Source organism: Melitaea cinxia, chromosome 2 (genome assembly GCF_905220565.1).
Source record: "Melitaea cinxia chromosome 2, ilMelCinx1.1, whole genome shotgun sequence".
Taxonomy (NCBI): Eukaryota; Metazoa; Arthropoda; class Insecta; order Lepidoptera; family Nymphalidae; genus Melitaea; species Melitaea cinxia.
In genome coordinates, this window is record NC_059395.1 from 17,155,166 (window position 1) to 17,176,842 (window position 21,677).

A 21,677-nucleotide genomic window follows, 5' to 3' on the forward strand; every position below is an offset into this window, starting at 1 on the left:
TGCATCTACTAGTTGATACTTTTAACGTGTAATTGCAACGCTATTTTTCAGACTTTAAAAATCGCATATTAGTGCACATAGCGTTATAGTTACAGCGTCGTCGTTTCCACTTGATGCTTCGTGGCACAATAACGTAAGTTCCTTCACACCACGATGAGTATCTAGTCAGAGTTAGTCGCCAATATCTTTTGAAATATTCATCGACCGATATTATTTATAATTTAAATAATGTTTAAAGATCAACGAACTATTTTCGTCATAATCGTTTGCCGTTATATGCCGTATATATTATGTTTAGGTTGACAAATGTAGTTTTTTTTTTAAATACCAGGTACTGCGTGAATACTCTTTTAATTTAAGTTTATTATGATGTGCCTGTATGTAGCATCTTAATTTTATGAAGTCTATATTATGTATATTATCGTTCTGAATATACTTAGCTTCTTGGGTTTAAGTATTCTGCTTTATCTTTATAAAGCAGAATATGCATGTTCAGGTTACAGTTTTTTTTATATTACAGTTTTTTATTTTATTTTTATTAAAGCATGTAAACGCTGTATCTAAAATAATTTAAAGTCATACAAAGTTTTTTTTTATATCACTAGGTCGGCAAACAAGCGTACGGCTCACCTGATGGTAAACGATTACCGTAGCTTATAGACACCTGCAACACCAGAAGCGTCGCAAGCGCGTTACCGACCCAATCCGCAATCTCCCGAGGAGCTCTGGTCACCTTACTCACCAACAGAAGCACAATACTGCTTGAAAACAGTATTATTTTGCTGTGATCTTCTGTAAGGTCGAGGTACTACCCCAGTCGGGCTGCTCCATATTTTGAGCAGGAAATTCCTGCTGTGCCCCACCTCAGTTTTTGAAGATCTTTTGATTTTAATAGATTTTGTTAGGATTTGATAGAAATCGGCTCCAATCCAGTAAAGACACATCGACAAATAATAAGTACAAATTAGCAAATACAATAAAAAGGAAAAGTATAAAAAAAATGAAAGATAATCAAACCTCTATTTATAGCATTATAAATAATGTAATTTGAAAATTTATTTACTCACCTAAATTTTAATTTATCATCAAAAATTTTATTATGTTTACGCTTCAGCCTGTAATATCCCACTACTGGGCATAGGCCTCTTTCCCCATGTAGGAGAAGGATCAGAGCTTAATCCACCACGATGCTCCAATGCGGGTTGGCGGATATATTCCCTACTATGAGTAACGATCGCTATCAGGTGTATATGATAACAACCGGGACCGACGGCTTAACGTGCTCTCCGAGGCACGGTGGGGAGACCCACAAGGACTGCACAAACGCCCAGACCACGGCAAACACCTGTATGGCTAATACAAATGTTTGTCATGTGTGGGGATCGAACCCGCAACCGCCAGCGCAACAGGCACAATCCATGGTTGTGACCGTTGCGCCAACGCATTATGTTTAAAAACACAAAAAATAAACCTGTAGCCAGATATTTTCTATAGATAACTGGGTATTAACTATTTCGAACAATATTTGAAATTCAATTTTTTTCATATTTCAACTTTTTCAGCGATAAACAATATTTTTTTAAAAATAACAATCTACTTTAGACCTCGTGATTTATTAAATTACCGCGGGAAAAAATAAGAGGAAAATTTAAATGATAATATTATTTATTGACGTTGAAATTTTTTTTATGAAAATTTAAACATTCTTGTAAAATTACTCAAAATAAACGATGCTGTAATAATGAAATTATTTTTGTATTAATACAAAATATAGTTTATATTTACTTATAATATATTTGTGTTTATATATTGTTGAGAGAAATTTATAAATATAAAGTTCACTCAGAAATGTTAGTTTTTTCTTCTATCCAATGTTTGAAAGCAAATACTCGAGTGTACACATCGGGATAACCTTTCGCGCAAGGCACCCCCCAGGACACTATCCCGACCACTCTGTCCCCTTCCACGAGTGGGCCGCCGGAGTCACCCTAAAAATAAACAAAAACGTGTTTTTTATTATACCTATATTAAAAATGTAACTGGTTTATGTTTGTACATAGTAGATGTTTGAGAAAAAAAGCGTATAAAGGGTCTTCATAGGGCCAATAAAAGGAAAAATTTATCGTTTTAGAATTTTTACTGAACAAAATTTGAAGCGGTTGTCACAGTTGTATTGCTGAAATAAGCATTAGAGCTTAAGAACAATTGCATTTTTATTCCACGCGAACAAAGTCGGGAGCATTACTAGTATTTTATGATAATATTTATAGCTTTAATGTTTTATCGAAAAGAGAATTTTCTTTAATCGGTGACGTTATTTAATAACCTTTGATCTTTTATCGTGACAACATTTTAGTAGCAGAATTGTGTATCATAGAAGTTAACTTACGTCAATTGACAACTTAACTTTTGAACTATCGTACTTATAAATAACAGACTAAATATAATTATTTGAATTCAAACGAATATTATTGTAAATGGTGATTCTAAAAATACTTTTGAAGCCTTGAAAAAAGTAATTGTTGATTTTATTTCTTTTAAAACTAATACGTTTAGCTATTTACATTTTAAACACAAATTTTAAATTTTCTTCCAAGATTTCTATAAATATAATATTTCTGTGTGTGTCTTTTTGTGAGGTTGCCTGGATCTTTATTTGAGTTTAAAATAAATTTGTATTGAAACCTAAAATAAATCTGTAACTTGACAGTATCATAGCCGGTGATCACGCCGAAGCTTTTGAATGAATTTCAATGAAATTCAGTTCGGTTGGTAGAAAATTGTGCTGAAAGCCAAAACATGCAAATGTGAATGAAACGTAGGTCTTGCTAGTTAATAATAGAATGATGAAATGTATTTACATCAATTACATTTTAATATAACGTATTACAAAGGTAAAAGCTCAATTATTATGGAATTGAAATAATACGTTTTGGTTTGTTTCATTCAATTATAAAATGTAACAAAATTATAACAATTACGTGATGAATCAATGTAAATAAATTATGTTGACATATTAATTATGTTAAAACTATACCAGGATAACATTTCATCGCTATTTCACGTTTCGTATATGAGGTATTTTAGATGACTATTTTATTGATTTTTCTTAACGTAAACTTTATTATGGTTACTGCAAATATTTTAATTTAATTTCAATTTAGTCAAACGATCCTTTCTGATTTAAAGTAGAGTCCTCGTTATAGTTACTAAGAACTGAATGTGAAAGAGAGAGAGAGAGAGAGAAAGAGAAAGAGAGAGGTCAAATAGTATTAACATAAATAAAAATATCTGCTTTGTGTGGAAATCAAGTACACGATTGTCAATTGTTTGTTGATTGTGTTGTGGTTTTAATGGAGCTATACGATTATACCCAAACCAACATCTTATTACCCGACTGCCAAGGAAGGGTTATGTTTTTCGCGCGTATCTTGTATGTATGTATGTATATTTGTATGTAATATTCTTTACTACCTCATATTTCCAGAACCACTGAACGGATTTACATAATTGAGGTATCGTTAGGTTCGTCTTAGCTGCCCAAGTGTTCTTAGATAGGTGACATTAAAAAAAAATCAAACATGGCGGCTGCGCGAAGCCATTTTAGTTAATGAAAAAATATTTTTTTTCTCGAATACTACAATATGGGTATCAAATTGAAGGGCACAATACAAGGATTTTAAAAAGGTATATCATGATTATTATTACCGTAATACTAATAAAGAAATACAATATTAAAGTTTAAAAAATGTGGACTTTGCTCTTTCCCACGCCTATGCCATGCCAAACTCGCCTCCTAGGCGACGATCAACTTCGGGGTGTAGCCTTTCTAATAAAATACAATGGTTAAAAAAAAACACAATTAAAATTACAAATAAAAATTAATAAAATAATGTCACACCAATTTACAATTACATTAATAAAATCAATAACAAATACATAATACCAAATACAAACAAATAATTTTCATAATAATTTCATTATATTAAAACTAATAGTTGTTGACTTAAGCAGTCACCTATTTGCTAAAGGTCAGGCTTACGTTGCTTTGAGCAGAGTGAGATCTTTCTCCGGGCTTGCTATCAGTTCTCTTGACCCTAAAAAATTACTTAATCAACCACATGATGTAAACTGTTTTAATGAATTGAACCGATTACGTAATTTGTCTGACTAAAAAGACATAAATAAAATAATAATTAAAAACAAAACAAAAAACCCGCCTGCGTGAAGAACAACTAATAGAAAATCAACTAAAAAAGCTGGAACAAGATAAAAATTCAATATGCACACAAAGTCAGCGAAATAAATAGAAACAATATCAAACATTTTGTGCTGTACATTTAAAATATATTAATACGGTAGTCTTTCGAAAATTTATGCAACGTCGTACATAACATGCAGTCGGAGGCATGAAATTGAAGGATAAGTCAAATCATTCTCTCTTTGTGCATGTCTCCGACTGCATGTTATGTACGACGTTGCATAAAGTTTCGAAGGACTACCGTATTCATATATTTTAAATGTACAGCACAAAATGTTTGATATTGTTTCTATTTATTTCGCTGACTTTGTGTGCATATTGTTACCTATCGTTTTAATCACAAATTATTAACAATCTTCAGAACGTTCTGTCAGTTTATCATTGTATTCCACTTAAGTAAATAAAATCCGTATATATAAATCCGTATCATGAAAGCTATAGAGACTGGTCGACGAGATCTAAAACGCATTGATCTGCTTTGTCACGTCATATACAAAATGATATATGTCCGTAACGAATCAGCTTAGACTGGTAGAGACGTGGACTTCAGTGACATGTGATCGAATAAAGGAGTTCATTGTTTAATTGTATACAAATATAACAAGTCTAAAAAAAAATTTTTTTTCATTAACTACAATGGCTTCGCGCAGCCGCCATGTTTGATTTTTTTTAATTTCACCTATCTAAGAACACTTGGGCAGCTAAGACGAACCTAACGATACCTCAATTATGTAAATCCGTTCAGTGGTTCTGGAAATATGAGGTAGTAAAGAATATTACATACAAATATACATACATACAAGATACGCGCGAAAAACATAACCCTTCCTTGGCAGTCGGGTAATAATTTAAGAAATTGAGATAATTTTTGATTTGGTATAAAAAGTATATTTATTCCTATAATATAAAAAGAAGAATAATTGCGTTTGCTCGCAAACGAAAAAAAACCGACTTCAATTATAAAAGTAGTCAACAGATCTTGATCAAATATAAATGGGTCCACAAGACAAGCATCGGCTTATTTTGTAGTTCCATTTAAATTTGATCGAGATCCGATAACTACTTTTTGAGTAATCTTTGATAACCCATATTTACTTGACTAATTTTTAAATTGATGTAATTGAAGTCGGTTTTTTTACTTTGCGAGGAAACACAATTATGCGTAATATGCGAACTCTTGAATTCAAGCTTGCAAGCAAGCAAGTTTGCATTTGTTAAGAAAAGCAAAAATTATGTCTTAGACGGAGTTTTCTTATCTAGAATGCCTAAAAAATTTGTTATATAATGTAACTAATTTCCAGTCATTAAGACGTTATCTAAATACATCCCTAGAGCATCAGAAATATCAAAAACAGATATATATATATCAGAATCAGAAACATGGATGAAAAGCGATGTCTCTAATAAGCTTGTGTGGATACTTTTGAACTTCTCATACTAGTTTCGCCTTCTGATGCTAAGTTGATATAATCGATACTTACATGGCAAGCACCTTCTCCTCTTTTAGTCAACGAGCATATTTGAGTTTCGTATACAGGAGCTGACACAATGCCGATGTAAATTTTTTGGCATTCGGTCACACTAAGAGCTGTAAGGTTTATAGTTTGTAGTTTATCAGGTAAGTTTCCTGGATACTGAAACAAGATAGAATTACATACAATAGCATCTTTACTAAAGAACGCTATAATGGGACTTCGAATGATAAACAAACAACAAAAAAAATTAAACAAATTTTAATCATAACTGATAGACCTAGCAATTTTATAGTATATTATAGATATTTTTATATTAATTTCAACTTCACAATTTTATAGTTGTTCAACTTCACAATTTTATAGTCATTCAACATCACAAATTTTTAAATTGCAAATGTTATCAAATTATCTGATGAAATGTCCCAATCTACATTTGGAATATATTCAGTTGAATCTATTTTATTATTATAAAACTCTATAAGTTTCTACTCTTTAATTACTCTTTTAAACTCTTTAACTTTTCTAGTAATTAATTATTTACCTATTTATATTAAAGTGCGCGTATCTCTAGTCTGATCGATTTAATATATGTTAACATCGTTATATTGCAAATTGTATGTATTGTAGCTTTTATATATTTTATTAATATAAATTTATTTATCATTTGCTTATTGTATTTTGCATTATATAAGTTACATGTTCGTGTACTTTTTTGTTCATTATTATAAATAAAAACTGTAAATATACAGATTACAGAATAGATTAAAGTTGAATGCATTATAATATATACCTATTACGGTAATTATAATGAAACTAATAATTTTTAAGACGTTCTAAAAATTCAAGCTTAAGTAAGTTTGTAGTTTTCGAATTAATTTCATAGCATAAAATAAAACAGATTTCTGTTTACTGTAGTTACTTAAAGCAAAAGCGTAAGGCAAATATATTAAATATCAATTTGAGTAAAATATTTTCTACAATATTTTCTCTTTTTTTAAGCTCAAAAGAACTCATTACGCAGAAGAGGCTTTGAGGTTTAAGCCGAGTATGGTGAGGTAAAAAAACCGGAAGACTGAAGACGATTTTTAAGAATTTTATCATAACCTTCAGAATCATCCATGGTATGTCTTCAGAAGTATAATGATATACGAAGAGCTCCATATTAACGCATGCACGAGAGTGTTTTCCCTAATGTCATTGTACATCGATGATAAATTAGTTCGTCTAGTTCTATTCAACCCTAACTTTTCTTTCTTTGGTTGTAGTTTCATTCAAATTTCAAGCAAGCTATCGTTTGAATTCTAAATTTCATTTTAAAACTTGCTAAGCGAAGAAGTAACAGTAAATCGTGACAACATCAATAAACAAAAGTAATAATAAACAGTATTCTCAACGACCCCTAGTAGTAATTGGATCCAGTAGTATCGTGTATCGGGGTCCCACAGCATACAACACAATACGACCAGAAAACGATAAACATCTGTTAATCTTATACGGCCTTGGGTACTTGACGCCGCGTTGGCGCAATGGTGTGACCGTGCCATGGATTGTACCTGTTGCGCAGGCGGTTGCGGGTTCGATCCCCACACATGACAAACATTTGTATTGGCCATACAGGTGTTTGCCGTGGTCTGGGCGTTTGTGCAGTCCTTGTGCAGTCCTCCCCACCGTGTTTCGGAGAGCACGTTAAGCCGTCGGTCCCGGTTGTTATCATATACACCTGATAGCGATCGTTACTCATAGTAGGGAATATATCCGCCAACCCGCATTGGAGCAGCGTGGTGGATTAAGCTCTGATCCTTCTCCTACATGGGGAAAGAGGCCCAGTAGTGGGATATTACAGGCTGAAGCGTAATCTTATACGGGTATTTGTCAACCCAGGATTACTACTAGACTAACCTGGTACTGTGATCACTGATTTACCGCATCGTCTATCTCTCACTTCACATTGTTTTATTTTATTCAATAAAGTAAAAAGCACTTACTGAAAGCCTGCCCCATCCAGTCAAAACCAGGTCAGCGCCCACTAGAGTATCTTCGTCAGGTAGTTTAATCGGCTTCACTCGGTCATTGAACTCTATTATCCCAACTACTTGGACCACACTCACATCGTTAGTGGTATGCACGCTGTCATAACCCTCATGAACTATGATCTTATTCACGGAGTACTTATCGCCTCCAGAAAGAAGTCGATTCGTACCTACCACTACAGACATAGTGTATTTTGTTTGGCTAAAACAGAGATGTTAGTAATTTTTGTATGATTGTATGATAAAACTTATATTTCTTTTACTTCTTCCTCTTCTTCTCAATTAACGTCATAAAAACATCTATTTATTTTTTAAAGTCATATCTTCTATTCGCTTTGACTGTTTCAATTAGATTAGCAATACCCGTGCGAATAATTCGCACTAATAAGTAAAAAATTTACCGACCATCAATCATGTTGGCGCTGTTTCAAAATTAAAGCCGTCTTTTAAATAATTTTAATATATTACTTTACAAAAACAAAGGCAATAGTAAATTTTTTAGTTGATGCCAATAGAGCAAGTAGATGTAGCATTATGAATTATAGTCCGTAGTTGCAGAAGTACCACAATAAATACAATAAGTATACAATAAAAAAATACCGTCATATTGCTCTTAATACTATTTAAAATATTACATAACCTTCTTTACTATTTTACCCTTCAAAGTCATCATCTCCACTCATAATTGTTGAAGTGGATCTTCAGACAAACCTTGGCAATAATCAAAATTCAAATTGATAACATGCACGAGTTTACAATTATCAAGACACTTTTGACAAAGGTTGTACTTACCTAACAGTACAATGAGCAGCTGTTAATATCCACTTATTACTTATTATGGATCCTCCGCAGAAATGAGAATTAAAAATCGATCGTAAAGATGCTTGATAAGGAACGCTACCATCTGCTGCGTCCTCTCCCCCTACTATACGGGGTGTCGGTTCGTCAAAATATTTTGGTAGTAAAAATCCTAAAAAAAGATATACCGTAAAAAAAGGTCAAAATTGTGTCTCCTCAATACAATAAATATTAAAAAATTTAAAGTGAAACCAAATTTTGAATTCTACATGACATGCATCTTCATTCATAGTTTGGATAGCGCATCAAATAGTCGTAATAATAATAATAATAATAAAAACTTTTTATTGTACACCAAAAGTGAGCAAAAATACAAAAATAAAAACAGGAGTTAAGTCGTATATTACGATTTAAATGACAGTAGTTCAATTTATGGTCAATCAATGAAATCTAATTACTTTTGTCTTGAATTTGTTTGTCACTTTTAGTAATCTACTAATCTAAGACGATGCGTTGGCGTAGCAGTCAATTCTTGACTGTTGCGCTAGCGGTCACGGGTTCGATCCTCGCACATGGCAAACATTTGTCTTGGCCAAAGAGATGTTTGTCGTAATCTAGAAGTTTGTGTTTATGTATTATGAGTATTTTCAGACTCCCAATAGTGAAAACACAGAAACATTTGAAGCGTTTATTATTTTTTATAGTGCCGTTTTGGTAGTACCAAGCATTGTGACAATATCAGATAGATGTCTTAATTCTTGTGACTAGTCATAAGTATTTTCTTAAGGATTTTGAATAATTTTATTGAATGAGAAATTAAGCAAAATAACTTAAAGAGTAATTCAATACATTCTTATAACTGATAAAAGAGTTTTCAACAGTATCGGTATTCCAACATTCCGGATAAATTCTTATGTTTTAAAAATTCGTGCAATATTTAAAACAATTTCAAGGAAAACGGACAAGTCGGGAACCAAGCGAATTTTTATAATTTTATATAACCAAGTTTTATTGAATTCATTATGATAAAAGCGACGACGAAGTCGTCAAGTTTATTCAAAAAGAACTTAAGTTTCGAGGAGGTCGTTTACCTACGATGTAAGTTAAGAACTCTTTGTATCATAAAGAAACCCATATGAGTATTTATTTAAACTAGTGTTCACCTAGAGGTTGAAATTCGACCATAATTAATAATTTAAAATAAAGAAAACCAAAAAATAGTGAAAATAAAGAACCTTTAAAAAAATTTCATTTTGACTACTGTAGCATATATTTTTAATAGCGCCTGATTTCGTTCCTGCTGATGTATAATAGCAGTTATGCATTAGCGTTGCTATTTACTTTTTCTAGGCGACTGATTTAATTTTGGAATACCCTCGTATTGTACTGCGTCGCGGTGCACCTTAGGGGGTAGTTGTGTCGCGACGCGCGGGGGGTTTGCTAGGGTATATAAGCCTCAGGGCGAGTGTTGCGGGTCCTCTTTTTTTGGATTGGATTCTCTCGCCGTCTTGGGATCTAGCTGCGATTTGTTGTGGGTGAGTCATTGTAGTTTCTTTTGGTATAAGCTTTGCTTTAGTGTAAGTTGATTTTGTGAGTTTTTGAAAAAGAAGATTAAGATTCTGTAGGATTTTTTTTACTCTCTCTCTCTTGTGTCTCGTGTTAGGAGTTGTGGGTGACTCTCTAACCCAACAAACAATTTTTTAACACGTAGCACTGGCGCCCAACGTGGGGTATTGTAGCATATATTTTTAATAGCGCCTGATTTCGTTCCTGCTGATGTATAATAGCAGTTATGCATTAGCGTTGCCATTTACTTTTTCTAGGCGACTGATTTAATTTTGGAATACCCTCGTATTGTACTGCGTCGCGGTGCACCTTAGGGGGTAGTTGTGTCGCGACGCGCGGGGGGTTTGCTAGGGTATATAAGCCTCAGGGCGAGTGTTGCGGGTCCTCTTTTTTTGGATTGGATTCTCTCGCCGTCTTGGGATCTAGCTGCGATTTGTTGTGGGTGAGTCATTGTAGTTTCTTTTGGTATAAGCTTTGCTTTAGTGTAAGTTGATTTTGTGAGTTTTTGAAAAAGAAGATTAAGATTCTGTAGGATTTTTTTTACTCTCTCTCTCTTGTGTCTCGTGTTAGGAGTTGTGGGTGACTCTCTAACCCAACAAACAATTTTTTAACACGTAGCACTACAGACTTTGACAATTAACAAAAAAGTATAGTCGTAATATGCGTGTGTTGTGTCAAATACATTGTAGTGTGTGTAATGTTTTTTTCTGTACTCCTTCTCTATATAAACTTTAAGTTTAGTGTAAGAAATTGCATACTCCTCCGTCCGCGCAATTTTCGTAAAAAGGGTTACAAAGTTTTTGCTTCACGTATTAATATATAGATAAAAAAATGCCTTAGTTTTTGGTTACATAAAAGTTAAAAAAAGTTCATATCGTCATTTCATTACAAAATTAACCCACGAACTTCTTACAGCAAACTTTTATCGTTTATTTTTTTTTTCTGCAACTAGGTCGGCAAAAAAAGCATACGGCCCAGCTGATGGTAAGCGATTACATACGTTTCATACGTTTTGACAAAACATTTTTATTTATACAGATACACACAAGTATGTGTACCTACCGTGTCTGTGTACATAGCCATATTGTATTGCTAAATATTTATACAATATATTTCTAAAATAACAAGAAAGAAAAATCCTAAAAATAGATAATATTTGTATATGAACGTAAAAAATTACTTACCTTCTGAGTAGCAGAAAAAGCTTAAAGAAATTACAAAAACTAAGAACGCCATTGTAAAAAACTTTTCTTTAACTAACATTTAATATTTTTTAACTAAATAAACTACGTAAAGGGGAGACAAAATCAGACGTAGTAATTTCAGACTATTGCGTTAATCGTTTTATAGTATTCCTAAGTACTCTAATTACAAGAGCATTACGAAGCTCTTCATAAACTCAATAACGTATAAAATGCAGGAGTCGAGAGCTCTACAAATATAGGGCGAATTTGTAGAGATAATGATTTGGCTTATTACATATTATTAATATATCGCGACTTTGTCTGCATGGAATAGTGATTATGGACAGCATTTTTTGGATATACCGAATTTTGAGTACGCGTTCAACGTCATTCTTTAAATTGGCATAACTTTTTTATGAGGATGATCGTAATTGGCCTTTATGATTATATTTCTTGTTTTTTATAACTTTTTCTGTGCTGTGTACCATCCCTAATAAATAAATTAAAATCTATATCTATACATTTAAATAAAATTGGGGTGTCTGTTTGTAATATTAAAATAATCGCTTTTTACTAAATGCATATGGATGTATACACGGTACATATTTATACCAAAATAACTTTTTTTAAAATTTTTGTTTGTCAGTCGGTCTGCTTGTTCCGGCTAATATCTGAAACAGCTGGACCGATTTTGACGGGACTTTCACTGGCAGATAATTGATGTAGTAAAGAGTAACCCAGGCTACTTTTATTTTAGAAATTTATTTATTTTATAACTCTGCGAACTGAACAATAACTTTTTTGTTAATTCCACGCGGACGAACTACTAGCTGTGCTCGCGACGAGCACAGCTAGTAAATAAATAGAATCTGGCGTAATATCTTGATCTGTACTTGGACTTTTTCTTTATAAACTTTTAGATAGAAATACCACGGGCAGAACCGCGGGAACAGCTAGTGTTGTATATAAAAGTAGCTAATGTGTATAAAATATAGACTAAGGCTATTAAGGGACTCAAGTTTTGTAATTATCTAACACGAAGCGACGCTTGCAACTTGATATTAGATTATAACAATATTTTAATTACGGTTTATTTTATATTTATTTTTTATTTTTGTTTACTAGCTTGTTGGCGTAGTTTGTTTGCGGGTTTTTTAATCCCAGCTTGAGTTTAGGTTTCCCGATTCCTTAAAAAAACATACACATGGACACACACATCCATAAAATCTATATTTTTATGTATTTACTAGCTGTACTTGTATCTTCGTACGTATTTGCAATATTCTAGCCCGAAACAAAAATACGAGTTTTGCTTAGTTTTATTCAAATTAATTCAGTATGTGAATGTGTGAATACGTATTTGTACAATTGTGTAAATGATTTAGTCTATAATCAATAATAAGGATACGGGTAAGTCCCTTGTATACACTTAATTTTCTAAACCAGAACTGCTTCGTAATTGTATAATATTTATTCTACGCTTTATCGCCGTATATTATATATTATCTTTGAGTATATCTATAAGTTGACCGATTTCAACACGCCTGTCTTGAAGAACAAAGACATATCACAATTAGATAACCGAAAAATAAAAACATTTACACAAACTTTATAAATTACAGACTCTAATTTTTGTTTGTGTACGTAAACATATTTTAATTCAACTCGGCCCAGCGTGCATATAGTACATGCATATCTTATGTCTTTAGGCTTTGAGGGACACATCTTATTCATATATGAACTTTAATAAAAATCGTCAGGGGCAGAAAAAAATCAATCTACATAGTATAAGACATCTTTCGTAATTTCATCTACATTGTAACTGAACTTGTGCTCTCTATAGTGGACTAATAGTAATTGATATAATACTCGTGATGGCTATAAAGGATATTTTATGACGTGTTCTCGAAAACGTTTCATTATTTATTTATTTATTTATTACTACTTTATTGCACAATACATTAAAGAATTGTACAAAAGGTGGGCTTAACGCTAAAAGCATTCTCTACCAGCCAACCTTAGGACGTACTAGAGCAGACTTTTGTAGGTGTGCAAAATTGAGTATTATGTAGGCTGTTTAGTATTTTTTTTCTTATTTTATGTAATAACTAGCGGACCCGGCAGATTTGAAAATCGGTAGATAGCAGCGCCACCTACCGGGTCCAATTGAGATAAAAACTACCCTATTACCCAACTTGGACTAAACATCTGGCACTAAATTGCCCGCGCCATTTGCATCATCATCCATTATTGTGTTTATCTTAACGGTTTATCACATAACTGACTTCAACTTGAGGATTGACAGCACTGTCATGATTGTCTAGTAAAGCTAGGACGTGGTACGACTCTGACGGTGTTTATCTATTACCTTTTTTTTTTTTGATCCGTAAGACTTAAGGTAAAGATACATATAGATACGGTTTTCTGTAGTTTTTTTTTACTACTTTTACATACGTATACACTACTTTATTTATACAAATAAACAAAGTGTAGCGACAAAGTTATCAGAATGATTTAGTATATATACAAGAACCCGACAACAACCGTTGGGGTCAGTAGCCCACCAGACACAACTCCCGTCTGGTCGTAGGATCCTCCCTCTTCGATGGCGGGCAAGGAACTTCACATCATGTTCCACACGCTACCAAAAAAGTAAAATAAAGTTATAAATCAACGCCTTATTGTCATCAATTGACGCTATCTTCAACCTTAACTATTATCCTTATTTTGAACTTCAAAGCACCCGTTAAGTTGTTAACTTAATCGACAACGCTCATTCTAATTTAAACCGACTAAGACAACCATACATTTACTATGAAGTACTTGTTATATAAATTCAAGGTTAATTACTTTTACTTTACTCTACAGAATGGATTAAGACTAGACGTAGGAACTGCCGCAATAAAGATGTTTGTTCTAAACTTAGTTCTATTAAATTTATAAGTTGACGTCACTTTGTCTTCAGTAAAAAGTTTCTTATGATTTTCATTTATGTCCTAGAAAGTTTAGTTCGTTAGACAGTGATCCTAATTCTTAATATTTTATTCTTACATTATTATGTAAGGTTTTTTTTACGATTGTTATTAATGAAACTGTTGTACTAGGCAGTCACAGAACTGTTGATCTGCAGGTTTAAGTACTATGAGTAAAACGTCTTTAGAATAAGCGCAACACATGCCATTTGACAAAACAAAACATAGGCAATTTTAAGCAAGTGGATGTTCATTTTAACAAAAAAATAAAAATAAAAATTGGACGTTGAAGTGAAAATCGTATAAATGCATTAGCAAGCAATGTTACCCGAGGGTGTACTGTTCGTATGTTATGTTGCTGACTTAGAAGAACAGATTACGTAATTAGTCGGGAATGACGCGCATACTCGTCGTAAATACCTTCACCACAGCTGAAACGTTTTGTTGTGGCCTTGTCCTATTTTATGATTTCAATATTTTTAATTAAAATTTGCCAAGCTGGAGCATTTGAATGTTACCGTTTCAATGTTAAGAGAATGTAATTGTAAGAAATATTATTATTGAAATATAGGTAAGAAAGGTATGCAATATCATAAATGATAAAAGGTTTTCATCACTTCAGTCTGTAATATCTCATTGCTCAGACCTCTTTCCCCATGTAGGAGAAGGGTCGCAGCTTAATCCACCCCGCTGCTCCAATGCGAGTTGGCGGATATATTCCCTACTATGAGAAATTATCGCCATCACGTGTACATGATAACAATTTAACGGCTTAACGTGCTCTCCGCGGCACGGCGGGGAGTTACAAGCACTGGATAACACCCAGATCTCGGCAAACATCTGTATGGCAAATACAAATGTTTGTCATGTACGGGGATCGAACCCGCAATCGCCAGCGCAACAGCCACATACCAATGCCGACCGTTGCGCCAAAGCGGCGTCATAAAAGCTCTTGGAACCTTTTTTTTGACATCTGAATAAAGATACTCTATAGGTTGCTTTGCTTGGGAGGAGTAAGGTGGTGGTGATAATTTTTTAAGAAAACGATTACGCATGTAAATAATGTAAGATTAGGCTAGATATAAGTATAGTATTATAAGGAAAAAAAAAACATAGATAAATTGTACCATACATTAGAATAAGAACCGGTCGGTGGACTCACGTCTCTTTTGGAGACATTAAGTTAGTCTAACTTGAATAGCGATGTTGCTGAGTAACGCCTACTTTGAAATAAAAAAAAAAATAAAAATAAAAATTGCATGTTTTTAGATAACAAGGACGTGGGTTCATAAGCCCGTGGATGTATATCACTTTTATATAAAAAAAAAAGAATAAAAATACTCGCTCTTGAGAAAGCAAAGTGTAATGCAAGATACTTACCCGCTAAACCTGTGATTGCCTTGTACTACACAGTGGAATAGCTCAGGACTAGGTCGTATCTACACATGAGTTCACGTTATTTTTGGCGTAAACTTGTGGAGGCCTATGTCCAGCAGTGGACTGTTTAGGCTGTAATGATGATGATGATGAGGTCGTATCTAAATTTAACGAATGAAAAGATAAATCGATATATAAAGTTACTCCCGGTCATATCTATCTATAATATATATAAACGCGAAAGGTCATTCATCACGAAATCTCCGAAACTATAACACCTAGAAACTTGAAATTTGGCAGGTAGGTATAGAGCGTAGACATCCGCTAAGAACGGATTTTACGAAACTCGATCCTTAAGGGGGTAAAACGCGGGTTGGAAGTTTGTATGAAAGTCCTATGTTTTTGAAGTCAGACTTGAAATTTAAAATGTGTGCTCTAAAGATAGTGAGGAGGTGTTCAAATAACGTATCTTTAGAAATCAACTCCCTTTTGGGATTAAAACGGGGGATGGTAGGTTGACCCACTCATCACGAAATCTCCGAAACTATAACAGCTACAAACTTGAAATTTGGCAGGTAGGTTTCTTATAAAGTGTCGACATTTATTAAGAAGGGATTTTATGAAACTCGACTTCTAAGGGGGTTAAACGGGAGTTGGAAGTTTGTATGAAAGTGTTATGTTTTTGAAGTAAGAGACTTGAAATTTAAAATGTACATGCTCTATAGATGGTGAGAAGGTGTTCAAATAATGTATCTTTAGAAATCACCTCCTTTTTGGGGTTGAAACGGGGGATGGTAGGTTGACTCACTCATCACGAAATCTCCGAAACTATAACAGCTACAAATTTGACATTTGGCAGGTTGGTTCCTTATAAGACGTAAACATCCGTTAAGAACGCATTTTACGAAACTCGACCCCTAATGGGGTAAAACGGGGTTTGGAAGTTTGTATGAAAGTCTTATGTTTTTAAAGTAAGAGACTTGAAATTTAAAATGTGTGCTCTATAGATAGTGAGGAAGTGTCCAAATAACGTATCTTTAGAAATCAACTCCCTTTTGAGGTTAATACGCCAACACCCCAACACCCCAACATGCCAAAACCCCAACACGTCAACACATCAACACGCCAATCTGCCATCACTCCAACACTCCAACACGCCAACACGCCAACACGCCAACACGCCAATACGCCAACACACCAATACGCCAATGCGCCAAGACGCCAACACGCCAATGTGCCAATACGCCAACACGCCAACACACCAACAGGTCAACACGCCAACACGCCAAAACGCCAACACGCCAACAGTCCAACACGCCAACATGCCAACACGCCAATACGCCAACACGCCAACACACCAATACGCCAATGCGCCAACACGCCAATGTGCCAATACGCCAACACGCCAATACGCCAACACGCCAACACGCCAATACGCCAATGTGCCAATACGCCAACACGCCAACAGTCCAACACGCCAACATGCCAACACGCCAATACGCCAACACGCCAACACACCAATACGCCAATGCGCCAACACGCCAACACGCCAATGTGCCAATACGCCAACACGCCAACAGTCCAACACGCCAACATGCCAACACACCAATACGCCAACACGCCAATACGCCAATGCGCCAACACGCCAATACGCCAACACGCCAATACACCAACACGCCAACACGCCAAAACGCCAACACGCCAACACGCCAATGCGCCAACACGCCAACACGTCATCACTCCAACACGCCAACCAAATAATAGCAATACATATCTTCATAACCACGCGGACGTAGTCGCGGGCAACAGTTAGTGTATTATAAAACAAAGTCCCCAAAAATGTATGTGATCGATTCCCTCAAAATCTACTAGACGGATTTTCATGCGGTTTCACCAATAGAGAGAGAGAGCTTCAAGAGGAAGGTTTACGGAACGGCTAAGCCGATTTTGATGAGAGTTTCACGGGAAGTTTGCCGGGAAAACTTTGTGACACACTGCTTTCAACGTGGGCGAAGCCGCGGGCACAGCTAGTTTTAGTATAAATGTATAATTAATATTTACGAAAATTATATGAAGTTGTAATCTCGATTAAATCGACCAATCTTTCTCCCTCGCGTCTTCTCCATTCTACGTGATTTAAGCTAAATAAATAAAATAAATGAATGACTTTTTACGAAGTCGATAATAAACATTTTATCACTTATTTAGATTTTCTTTCACAGTGTAGGTATTGACTGTGTGTAACTAGGAAATATTTGTCAAATAACTAAGCCAATGATGCCGTAACGTCCTCGACTATATAATTTATCATTTCTGCCCTTTTTAATGGACACTTATAAATCAACCTTAATATAAAATTTTAAATTACAGTTGTTAGAATTTATTTATATTCAGATACATTGAGAATTTCAACAGAAACTGGAAATTCGTCAGAACTAGAATTTTCAAGCTTAGATTGACTTTAAAAGCGTATTTAAGTAAGAATAAAGGCAGGTATTCTATTCGATTTTAGGTACTTTTAAAGTTATTTAGATCGGTATAAATAATAAAATTGGCAATGAACTTTTCAATAGTTACAAAAACAATTGACTCTTGAATTATTTGGCTTAATAGCTTTTCTTGAACTTCAATTTTACTTTTTTATTCATTGCTATCTTATTTTTAGCTAAATTGAATTGGCTACAATTTTTATACTAATTTAAGCTTTATTCTTTTCAAAAGCAATTCATCGATGGTTTTGTATTATTAAGGAGTTCTAGGGCCTTTTATTATTTTTCCGTGATATATTTTTTTTCTGATAAATTTAGCATTAATTAAACAGATAAAATATAGTAAAATAATAAATAGAATTTTTGTTTCGAAAAAATATTAATAATCTAAGCGAATCGACTCCCCCGACCCCATAGCCTTACCTCACTGGTTATAGGAGGTAAATTCAACGAGAAATAGTGTGAACTCTCTTTTCACCATCACATGCGAAGATATACATAGGTATTAGATACCATATACCATATATATATATATATATATATATATATATATATATATATCTATATATATATATATATAGATATATATTTATATATATATATATCGTATACAATCGTAATCAAAAAATATGTTATAATATATGCTGGACGAATGAAAACATGGAATTTTCTTCGAAATTAGATATAAGTAAACCGAATCTTGCTATGATGACGTAGTAATAGACGTAAAAACAAATAAACGTAAAAATCCAGTGGCAAAAATTAAAAAGGTTTTTTATTTATTGCAACTTTTCATTTACCTTCACTATCTATACTACTTCAGTAAAAGCTTACGAAGTTTGGCTAAATCTACCTAAAATTTCCTTAATTTATTAATTATCTAAAATGTTTATTAGTTTCGAGTCAGTCAAATACCCCATCTTGCCTTACCGTGGGCACACCCATAGACGTAGTAGGTAATAAAAAAAACAATTAAGCTACAATCTAGGCCACCATTAGTGTCGAACATCTAAAGATCATGTCTTAGAAGTATGACCTCAAAATGACAGCCAGCTTGTAGTGTGTGTGAACGATGACGTCATAAACTTCTCTCTATACCGAGTGCAAAGTCGTGTTCACAAACAAACCGCTGCGGGATATGTTCTTGATACTTTATAAGCTATTGTATTTATTGTGCTTGTTCGCGTTTTATTTATTGCTATATTTTAAACCTTTTTTGTACTTTTACATATAGTGGAAATAAACATTTATAATCATTATTTAATTTTTCAGTGTTAGGCATCTTCTTGACGATGAACCAATATATAAACGTCATAATAATTTTCATTAAAATCCTAGCAGCGGTTTTCACTTTTACTTTACCTCTACAAATAATAAAAATCTGTTATAAGAAAAACTAATTCTTTTGTGTAACACCTGTATGTAATATTTTATACCCTTTGATAGTTTCTATAAATATTGCGCTGTTCATTTCTCTAATAGTAGGTTAACTTACTAACGAACTTGTGCAGTATACCAGCTTTTGCGGTACTCGATAATTTTATAGTGAGCGAGTTAATAAGCGTTTGATAGCTAGGATATTGAGTTAGCTCATCTTAGAAGCAGTTATTACTTTCTTTGTAAAAGCGTTGCTTTAAATGATACACCTTCTGATTTATTAAACAACTAGGTACCTAATTTATTTAATTTTCTAAATTTAATTTTCTGTATGTAATGCAAAAAATTATTGTTTATCTATGACACTTCGAAATCATAATTACAAAATTTAATTTAAAATGTAACTCTTTATAAATATTTTTCAGGTTTTTCTAAGAAAATAAGCTATTTAACTGGATTTTGTGCATTTATATTGGTACTATTTAATGCTATATTATATAACCGCCATTTTTCTCTCACTTATATTATAAATAAACATTATATATTGCTACTAATTCTTATGCAAAAAGTTTTTGTTTAAATGTTTCAGTAGGTACTAACCAGATTTCGCTATAGGCAATAATTTTAGATCGCACTGCGTAAACAGTTTATTATAAGTGTTAAAATTATTCTATTTTCATGCAACGAATTTGTCTATAAATTTTACGAATATTACAATTCAATGTCAAATATTGAGATGAAGCTATCTATACAAATAAATTAACTTGGTTGTCTGTTTGTAATATTAAAATTAACCGGTTTTTACTAAATACACGGTACACATATTTATTTATTTATTTATTTAACACTTTATTGTACACCATACAAATAAAATAAGCAAGCAACATTAGCAATAATTTGTAGAAAAAAAAATGTACAAAAGGCGGCCTTATTGCTTAAGAGCAATCTCTTCCAGGCAACCTTAGGGCAAAGGAGATGATATATTGACGGTGTAGGTGTAGAGTATAATTTTATAAAAAAATAATAGAATGCAACTCAATAAATAAACATACATACTTACATAGATAGTTTGTTTACATACATACAAACACACACATACAAACAGACACACATACATACATACATACACATACAGACAAAGTTCATACTAGATAACTAAGAAGTTTTTAAACAAGATTAATAGTGACAGAAGAAGACAATCATAAGGCTGGAAACCTAAAGCGAAGGATTAAATCCCACCCATTTTAAGAAAGTGTAGTTTAACGGATTTCTTAAAAATAGGAAGGGATTGAGAACGTCTAATCCACAAGGGCAAAGAATTCCAAAGTCGAGCAGCTTGTACGGTGAAGGATTTGGTGTAGAAAGTAGAGGAATGAGAAGCAATTACATATCAAAATATTGCCTTATGAATGTCGGCCGAGTAGAATAGCACCACTACTTTTCTTCCAGTGGGGGTCGTAAAGGCGACCGTGGGATAAACCTGGCTCAAAATCATCAGGGTCCTGGAGAAGGAAAACTTCATTTAAAACCCGGAATGGGGTCTCTGTCAAGCATTCGTAGCATGGCTCTAAAATGCGAAAGACTCCTGCAGCCGAACTGGCTCCACACGTATCGACTCGTCGTTCCTGTGGGCCTAGCCAGTGAGTCGAGAGGGTGGCGCAGAGCTTAGGCAACTCTACGTTTTCCTAAAGAGCGTCCTAGGCGACACAGTGTCTGTCTGACACTGTCTAAATCGTCTGCAATAGACGGATTAGGGCCAATGATACCAAAATAGCATTTTTTACAATTTTTGTCTGTTTGTCTGTCTGGCTGTTTATTCCGGCTAATCTCTGAAATGGCTGGACCTATTTTTTCGGGACTTTCACTGGCCGATAGATGATGTAATAAGGAGTAACTTAGGAGTACTTTTAATTCAGAAATTTATTTATTTTAGAACTCTGCGAACTGAAAAATAGGTTTTTTGTTAAATTCCACGCGGACGAAGTCGCGGGCACAGCTAGTTTAGTATACAAATAGCTTAACTGTGTTAATATAATTAAGGCGAAGGATTTGTTCGAATGATGTTTATCTTAGAAGTTTCTAGATTGATTTGATGAATTCCAGGCGTTAGATAGAGTTTATTGATCAAGGTATCACTATAGACAGCCG

General features: G+C 33.7%; 1 protein-coding gene across 1 annotated transcript; it reads right to left on the reverse strand.

The window, feature by feature from the left end:
- Positions 1-1,777: 1,777 nt before the first annotated feature.
- LOC123661055 (chymotrypsin-2-like) lies at positions 1,778-11,442 on the reverse strand. Its single transcript, XM_045596070.1, has 5 exons — positions 11,315-11,442; positions 8,559-8,736; positions 7,722-7,968; positions 5,743-5,895; positions 1,778-1,988 (listed from the first exon to the last, which is right to left on the reverse strand). The coding sequence occupies exons 1-5, from the start codon at positions 11,391-11,393 to the stop codon at positions 1,839-1,841; spliced, it is 807 nt and encodes a 268-aa protein (XP_045452026.1). The 5' UTR covers positions 11,394-11,442; the 3' UTR covers positions 1,778-1,838.
- Between the last annotated feature and the right edge of the window lie 10,235 nt (positions 11,443-21,677).